General features: G+C 34.8%; 1 protein-coding gene across 1 annotated transcript; it reads left to right on the top strand.

The window, feature by feature from the left end:
* The first annotated feature begins 1,995 nt into the window (after positions 1-1,995).
* LOC111643045 (vascular endothelial growth factor receptor 1-like) lies at positions 1,996-8,141 on the top strand. The gene is made up of 15 exons (XM_089594290.1): positions 1,996-2,229; positions 3,383-3,522; positions 3,613-3,793; positions 3,904-4,073; positions 4,158-4,296; positions 4,384-4,539; positions 4,628-4,780; positions 4,857-5,150; positions 5,234-5,334; positions 5,421-5,571; positions 6,077-6,301; positions 6,387-6,525; positions 6,817-7,072; positions 7,140-7,471; positions 7,535-8,141. The coding sequence occupies exons 1-15, from the start codon at positions 2,148-2,150 to the stop codon at positions 7,863-7,865; spliced, it is 2,850 nt and encodes a 949-aa protein (XP_089450416.1). The 5' UTR covers positions 1,996-2,147; the 3' UTR covers positions 7,866-8,141.
* Positions 8,142-9,314: the final 1,173 nt, after the last annotated feature.

Raw genomic sequence — 9,314 nt, 5'->3', positions numbered from 1 at the left:
GGTAAGCATCCTTTTTATTGATTATAAGCTTGAGTGCGTAAAGACTGTATTATCTGGCATAGTTCATAATATTTGGTTAGAATGATAAAAAAAAACTCATCAAAAAAGTATCAAGTGCAAAGTTAAAAATATAACATGCACCAGGTGAAAAAAGATAATATAAATTGATTCGATAACAAAATTTACTTCAAAAAAATTATTTAAGTGTTGTAAAATTATTGCACGGTTGCAACAATTGAAAATTATGTTTAAGTAGCTTTAAGAACTGTTTTTAAAACCCAATAGAGAGGTCTAATAAAGCAAAATAATTAGCGTAAAAGATAATAATAGTATGTTTACGTTACAGCCACAACTACTGTAATTGGTAAACTATTACATTAGTAAGAACACTTTGCTTGACGTAATGATTACAAGTAGCTGATCCAACAAATGTTTTAACCGTCAAAAAAAATTACTTTACTTGTCTAACCATTGAAGTAAGGAAGGTAAAGAATGACAAAAAAATAGAAACAAAAAAATGAAAAAAATGTAATAAAATGAAATATGAAAAAAATAAAACAAGAAATAAAAAAAAAAATTAATAAAACAAGAAATAAAGAAAAAAAAATAATAATAAAATAAAAAAAAAAAACAACAAAAAACCAGGGGGGATAAATGGGTCATGGGACCCACGGTAAGAACGAAGTTCTTTGAACATGACGAGTATAAAAACACAATTTCTCAGGTAACAAGGGGGTCGCCAGACCCATTGAAAGAACGAAGCTCTATAAACGTTAGTACTGCATTCATGTAGTTCACTAAACAAAAACTTAAAAAACGAATAAAAAAAAAAAATTAAAAAAATAGTTCAGTACTCACGATGGTTGAACTTCGTGAGAACGTCGTGCATAAATACAGTACTCACGAAGTTCAACCATCGTGAGTACTGAACTATTATTTTTTTGTCATAAGACTTGGCAAGTGCATGATGTACCAGTACTAAAGAAGATATTGTATTGGTCGTGAAAGATATTTAAAAAATGAGTCTCGTCATGTAGGGTTTTGCGTTGCCTTGATTTCCTCACGTAATTTTAACAAAATTTTTACACAGCTTGCAAAACTATCTAAAAATAAATATTTTTAAGCTCCCGAGTAGTTTAAATTGTTCAACAAATACCTTCGCGATAAATGAAAACATGAATATTTTGTTGCGTGTATTAGTTCTATTTATTTTAATATTCGAATATTATTTTAATTTTACAATTTCCTTAAAACACGTTTCGAATATTGTAAGTTCAACAATGATAAGATCCTCAAACGCATTGATCTTATCAGTATTCTTAAGTAGGTTTTAAGTCATCCAACGAAAACGTAATGAGAGTTTTCAGTTTTCCCATTTTAAAACGTATGCATAACAATATTTGAAACTTTTAAATTAAGAGTTATAATTTTAAATTAGTAGAAAGTTTAAAACGATTCCATGGTTTTGCTTGGAAAAAAAATCGGTACAAAATTACTTTTGAATTTCTTAATGTTAAAAGACAAAAAAATAAGAGGCAAAAACTTTGAAATCTGAAAGTATGTATGATTACGTGTTCACAGGGATTGTACAATCCAGAGTATTTTCTCCATTATTTTCTATAGGAAATCAATTTATTTTTACTCATAGATATGATCCACATAAACGTTATTACATGTTGATTGAGGTGAAATGAAGCCCATGATTGTTACATTAAAGCAATTAGCGTTCGGTAAAATTTCTTCGAAGGTCTTGATGGTCAGAAACAACATTGAACTTTCTTTTGTAGCAACAAATTAAAAATATGATAGCGATGGTCTTACGTATTTTCGTTAACGATAACAGTTTTGTAAGAAAATCGTCAGAATTGATACGATACTGCTACTAGGAATGTAATTAAGTGGTGGGGTAAATAGTGGCTGTTACCGATTTCAAACGAAAGCGAACGACATCGATCGAAAAGTCAGTTCTCTTTTTTCAGTTTAGTGCCGGCTTTTGGTGGGTGAACATTAAAAATATCGCAAGTATGTATACAACTACACTGAGTGCACTATAACGCGTCTTCGTCTGTCGGTATCACCACAGAATTGACCTCCTCACCTCTCGGACTCTCAGGTGCCGTCATACTGAAGAAATTCTGACGAGCAAGATGTCAAGCTCCCAAGGACAATGGGTCCTGTTTGCGTTATTTTGGTGGAAACTACTTCTCATTTTTCTCGTTCTACTCCCACGTAAGTTTATTTGAGTAAAAGCAATCTTATCTACTTGTGTGGCCCAGTATTTCTTTATCTTATTTAATAATTAGTCTACGACTAAGTATTTTTTTCGTACATTACGCCACAAGTGTTTAGCTTAAGATAATTTTCACACGAAATGGACATACCGCGTGTGCCCGTTGTGTAAGATATTATTTGACGCTCAACATGTGTTTTCAAGCACAAGAAGTTGAACTTCAAAGTATATCAAGTCCCAACATGACCAACTTCAAATATCTGCAAAAAAATTTAATCTTTTTTTTCTGTACAAATTTTCAAAATTTAATTGTTGAGTCAGAAAATGATGTACTTACTTATCAAAAGTTATTGGCTATTAAACCTGATATAACTTTGATGTTTTTGTCGGAAATATATGCAGGTCCTTATTGGCCTTACCAGCACATCGCTAATATTTCCGTTATTTGTACTGTAAAAATATTTGTAAAATTTTGTATTTGTATTGAAGCGATAGCAGCTAAAAAAATCCGATTTTCTAGCGAAAATAGTAATTCAATGACAAAATCGACAGATTTTTTACCGATTTGTTGTAAGCAACATAATTACCCAAAATTTACTGGCTCAACTGGGGACATTAATTTTTTAGACAATGTGGACAATGATCTTACGATTACAACGGACGTTGTAATATTATTTAGTAAGATTGTACTTGAGATGTAAAACAATACAAAATAGACTTCAAAAGTTCTCATGTAAATGTTGTAATATATTTATTATATTGATAATGATTCTAACACATCTAAAATAATTGTTGAAATTACAATCACACTAAGAACATTCTTTCACAATCAGCCGTCAATCGTTACTTCGTTACTATGTACGGTCCTAATGACTGCTTATTACGATTAAGGAATACCCACAAGCCGTTATCTTAAGCCTTTGTCTGTGGAGCATCAATTTTATACCTCACATAACTGCTAATCAGTGGTTCATTTTTAACCGCCAAAGCAAAGAAAGAATATTAATACTCGTATAATTTATGTAAAATGTAATTACTGTAACGGTAATTTACTACGTTAGCTGTTATGTTTTCTCTTGAAAACGATAACATAACGTAATAACATTCATGCACATGTTCGATATAATCAAAAATCTAAAAAATTTAATATAGGCTGCCGTGGACAATTGTATTCACCCTTGCTCCATCCCTTTTCGTCCAGAGTCGCTATCAATGAAGGAAAATCAATCGAAATTACCTGCATGAGCAAAACCGAAGAACTTGTGTTTTATTATCAAGAGCCGAGAAGTCATGTTAGTTGCAGCACTTGACAACTTTATACGAATAACAGTTGAAAAATGAATCGTTGGAATTCACAAGTTGTATTCATTTTTGTTTAAAAGGTGACTACGTCAAAGTACATGATTTATGAAAATGAGCTGGACCGAAATGTGACATTTCAAAGGCCATTGAGCGTCTTTGGGGACACTGGCACTTACGGCTGCGCCGAAAAAAGAAAGAACGTAAAAAAAAAGGACTTCAAAGAACATCCAAGCGTCAGCAAGATACACGTTTACGTCAATAGTAATAAAATTCCACTTTTTTTTTTATTTCAGTAAAATTATACTTCGATAACACATACCCGTTTTACTAATCTGTTATTAATTAATAAATAAATGATTTTTTATTTGCAGCTGGTAAAGAAATGTGGGCTCTACCAACTAGGAGAATATACATGGGCCCTAGCGACAATAGAACAGTATTTTGCAGTGCCCACGGTCACCCAAAGGCCAATGCACCCTGGTTCTACACAAAATGCCCGGAAGATCCGCACAAAGATGAATGCAAGATATTTGAACTTAAGGTAGATTTTTATTGAACGATTAAAACAAAAGTATATATGGTAACAGCACTAAGCACAATTTTAATAACTGATTCATCGATTTAGGGTACACCAATGGAAGAGGAAAGCTTAACAATGATTTACTCAGCATTGTCGACAAAAAATACGACCACGGGTCTAATGAGTTGCGACGATTGCAATATTTATGACTGCAACTCGACTGAAAAGAACGTGCTCATCACGGGTATTAATATCGTCAATATAATTATAGCTTGAGTTTTTTGTCTAATCCGATAACACCTCAGTTTACTTCCTTTTTCGATTTGTAAAGATGGAGGACCACATGACGCTCCTTTTGGGGTGATAAAACCAGAGGACGATTTGTTTGAAGGTGACAACGTTACCTTAAGATGTGCCCTTGTGAATTTTTTCACCAACGATTCTACAAATTGGGTTACCACTGGGAGTGAGTGGGACAACAGTTATGGTTTGTTAAGCAAAAAATTACGCATTTAAAAGTTTCATCGCTTAAAATCTGTCTTCCAACATTTGATCACTATTTCATTAAATTTCAGCCAGGACATCTGTATATCAAGTAAAAACTGAGTTCACTCATCAAACTGTCCTTGAGATCCGGAACTTGACAAAGACGGACGAGCAAGTATACGAATGCCAAAAAATTTCGATTCGTAATTCATCCCAGCAACTTTTCAACCTCATTTTACAAAGTAACGACAAAAGTTTTTACTATTTACGTTTATTTAATATTGAATGTTGCTATACTAAATATCCCATAATCCACAGAACCGGAGAAGTCGAGAATTACTTACACAAACCTGAACGACACGGAGGTTACTATACTCGTGGAGGATGCTAAAGATATTAAATTATATTGTTACGCCAGAGGCATGCCAGTACCTAAAGTAACTTGGTTTAGGAACGATACACTCTTGAAGTCTTCGGAACAATTCATTTTGGACGACAGCAATCGAATATTGCGGATAAAATACTTTTTGAAAAACGATGTCGGGAATTATTCGTGCCTAGCTCAAAATCGCTTTGGGAATGATAGTCATTACCAAGTATTCGCCGTAAAGGGTAATTCTTTACAACATTTTTTAATACACTTTTTTGTCAAGCTTCAAGCATATCGTTGTTGAAACAGTCTATTCTTATTTTAGATCCTGTATTGACTCCCGTTGAAGTTGGAATAATTACTTGGTTGTGTACCATACTCGTGATTATCGCGATTTACTTCTTCATAAAAGTACGATACAATAAGGTAAGAAAGCATATTGTTTGGGCAAAAGGGTGATTGTTTTTAGTTAGAAATTGTAATGGAAACGCTTAAAATTTACAAATTTTTAGATGAAGAGGAGGAGGACGTTGGAAGCCGGCCGAGAGGACTTCGAGGAAGGAGCACTCGACCGTATAAATCCAGAGCTAACGTTAGACGAGCAGGCAGAGCTTCTTCCGTACGACAGGAGGTGGGAATTTCCCAGGGAAAGATTGAAGTTAGGTATGAAATCACCAAAATCCCGAAAAATCTCTTAAAATATGTTGATAAATGATATTATAATACGTTTGTCCTCGAAAATTTGCTTTGATTTATCTCGATCGGTCGTTTCAACTGGCTTATTTATTGGGAATATTTAAATACATACAGCTCGTACGTCTAGTTGAAAGAAACATTAGAATATTATAAGTTATAAATTTAAAGTTACCATGAACAATATTAAGATCTGATTTGTTTGTATTTTCTATGTATTGTGCTATGAAAAAACAAAAAAATAAATAAATGATTTACAAATAAATGCCAAGTTTTATAAAAAAGGATCTACAAAATCTATCAAATCAACCGAGTTGATAACTGCTATTCTTAAAATGAGTTTAAAAAGTTGATGATACTTCGGACTAATATTTTTCTAATAAAAAAAGAAAATAGTAAATAACAATGAAAACCTACACAACAGTCCACAGTAAAGTAAACGTAACGATGGTATGTTTTTACGATGTGCATGAAGGAAAGCAATTGGGAAGTGGAGCCTTTGGGGTTGTGATAAAGGCAGAAGCGCTTGGAATCAGTAACAATGAAACCGTTACTACTGTCGCCGTTAAAATGCCCCGCAAAACTTCAAAAGTAACTTACATTCATGCCTTGAAAAGGGAACTGAAAATAATGGGACATTTGGGAAAGCACTTGAATGTGGTTAATCTTCTCGGTGCTTGCACGAAAAATATCGCTGAACGTAAGGATTATCCCTTAAAATTAAAATGACTGCAAAAATTCTCTTTTTTTTTTTTTTTTTTGTCAACTATTCGATATTGTTTCAGATGAACTGTTAGTAATTGTCGAATACTGTCGATTTGGAAATTTGCAGAGCTATTTGCTACTTCACCGGCAAAACTTTTTAAACCAAGTAGATCTGTTCACTGGTGAAATCAACCCACGAATCAGCAAGATACCCAAAAAGTAATTTGAGTCATTTATACGATTTGTAATCATTGCGTGGTCTAACATGAGTCAATAACGCATTGATGATCAAACAAGGGATATTTGAAAAAGTGCATTGATAAATCAAATTTTACCAGTGATGTATGTATACGTATTGTATGATTATACAAATGAAGACGTTAAATACTTTCAAAAAATGACATCACAACAACGGAATACGTGACAAGAGTTGAATAAATGAATAATTAGTTATTATAAAGAAAGAAAATGAATGTAATGTATTTTTATTTTTTTTTTCCTCGACGACAGGCTAAACTATGCCCCACTGGAATTCCCAAACTCGGTCCCAAGCTACGACTCCACCATCGACTCCGCCAACACTCAAGACTCCAGCTCGTCAGTCGAGTCCTATCGCACCCTCGGCTCCGACAACTCTCAGCCAGGTTGGCGCTCCAACTACGAGGGCGACTACGAGGCGTTTAGTTTCACAACAATATCCACTCAGGACCTCATTATTTGGGCGTTCCAAGTAGCTCGAGGCATGAACTACCTCTCCCGGAGAAACGTACGTAAACATATTTCGCGTCTGGTTGTAACCACGTGCTTTTACTTTTGCTGATGTGGGCATGCAGGTGCTGCACGCCGACCTGGCCGCAAGGAATATATTACTGGCGGAGAACAACGTCATAAAAATCTGTGACTTTGGTTTGGCCAAGTCGGTGTACAAGGATGGCATCTACAAGATGAAGACGAGGACAGATGTGCCCTTCAAGTGGATGGCCGTCGAGTCCATCAGGGATGAAGTTTTCTCGACAAAGTCGGACGTGTGGTCTTTCGGCGTGGTCCTGTGGGAGTTCTTTTCCCTGGCGGAGTCGCCATACTCGGGCATGGGCTTCGAAAAACTTTACCCAAAAATCTTGCAGGGCTACAGGATGAAGAAGCCTATTTACGCTACCAAGTCCATGTGAGTAATGGCATCGTTGTCAAAGTCATTGCTCTTCCGTACAATGTGGGAATTTTGTTTTAGTTACGACATGATGCTTCGCTGTTGGGAGGAGGAGCCAACCAGGAGACCGACGTTCCAAGAATTGGTCGACCGAATCGGCGAGTTCGTCGATAACAGCATAAAAGTGCACTACGCGGAATTGGATGTTGTCTACGAAGCCATGAACAGAGACGTTTTAGACGGGCAGTACGATTACTTGGCCATGATGTCGTCACCCGACCACGTGGCTACACCTCATCCACCACCTCAGCAGGACACCACGGACGACTCGTGTCATGATAACGCGGCTTACGTGACCGACACCGATGACAGCTCTTTGTCCACGGTTGACCAAAGGGCCGAAAAAAATTGATTCCATCCAAAAGACGGGTATTTTGTGAAATGTGACATAGTGGTTTATGTTCAACCACTCGTACCAATTTGTTGCTGATTTGTATGATGTAGTTTTTACCCCCTGTGTGGAACGTTACGTGTTTGGGAGAAGCTCGAATGGTTGAGCTGGTCGGTAATACTAACTATGAAAATTATGTTACGGTACCACAAACAGATTCAGTTTATTGTTAAAAGGCCTTTGTGTATGATTTTGTGTCCTTGCACATGATTGGTAAATAGTTAAAAATTTATGCATTATCGTAGAAAAAATCTGAGTTGTTCTTAGAAACAAGCAATTATTTATGCTTCCTTATACCTAAACGTACCTTTTGATCACCGAGCCATTAATCTTAATTGCGTCACGCGAATTACAAAAAACCAGTTGGACTATTAATCCCGAAAAACCTAACTCTCTAACTTAAGTATAAGTTCATCAGTAGATACCTATTCAAATTTCAATGTATTTAAAACCTCCAATTTTTCTAGGTTTTTTGTTTTTCAATACACAAATTGTCTATCACAGGACGTACATCTAGGATACATACTCTAAATATATCCTATACTTAAAACCAGTGAATTTACATACTTTAAGCTGGAATTCACGTTAGATATCAAAAATACGCTTGTTCGTTATCAAGAGTACCTTGATGTGATATGTTATTGACGAAAAAATTGAACTAGGTAAACAAAAATTGTATCGTTGATTCGAAAAATATTTTGAGATACACCTTTCCTTCAAGTTCCGGAAATGTACTTCGATGCATTATGATGAATTTGTTTTTTACGAGGTATACATACGTAACTTGGGGTGACCTCAGTGTTGATGAATATTCATTTATTATTATTCCAAAGACTCAAACTGCGATTAATTAATCCATTAATTATCTCTAATTTATCCTTCCTATCACAGTGTGCATGTTTTCAATGAAAAAGGTTTGATATATTGTTATTGACTGGTTAAGATTTTTTTTTTTTATTTCAAGTTCTTAGTCGTAAATAAATTAGCAACTAGAATTTTTACACCTAATATGGTACTGCAAATTCCTCTAGATTATTGGTTTATTTTTAGTTTTTTATTAATAACCAAGTGAAGTTTTATAAACATAGGATTGGCTGGCATTTTGTTTTCCATAAAGAGAACGAAGGAAACGTCGGAAAAGCGAGTTTTTCGAACTTTTACATTGTATTTAAACAAATCTCAGAGAATTTTCCGAATACAATGCGTCATTATCTACTTAGTACTAACAATGAGTTACCAATACAGATCGGAATCCAAGCGTGATTCAAAAAATACGCTGTAATGACTGCAGAAGGGGATATTTAATCAATTAAATTTAAGTCAATCCCGCCGGGACTCCCGAACGAGTAATAGTCTCCATCTATGGACATTTTTTGGAACTCAGAGCTCGTAGATAATAAGGAATTTACA

This window comes from Copidosoma floridanum, unplaced genomic scaffold (genome assembly GCF_036245765.1).
Source record: "Copidosoma floridanum isolate Cflo_tuat_1 unplaced genomic scaffold, Cflo_Japanese_pri ptg000021l, whole genome shotgun sequence".
In the NCBI taxonomy this organism is placed as follows: domain Eukaryota; kingdom Metazoa; phylum Arthropoda; class Insecta; order Hymenoptera; family Encyrtidae; genus Copidosoma; species Copidosoma floridanum.
This window is presented reverse-complemented; position numbering and strand designations above follow the sequence as displayed.

Excerpts from the sequence above, each read along its gene's own strand:
- LOC111643045 (XM_089594290.1), top strand. The coding sequence starts at position 2,148 with ATGTCAAGCTCCCAAGGACAATGGGTCCTGTTTGCGTTATTTTGGTGG. Across the intron at positions 4,540-4,627 it reads TGAGTGGGACAACAGTTATG|CCAGGACATCTGTATATCAA; the intron begins GTTTGTTAAGCA and ends ATTAAATTTCAG. Across the intron at positions 7,472-7,534 it reads ATTTACGCTACCAAGTCCAT|TTACGACATGATGCTTCGCT; the intron begins GTGAGTAATGGC and ends ATTTTGTTTTAG.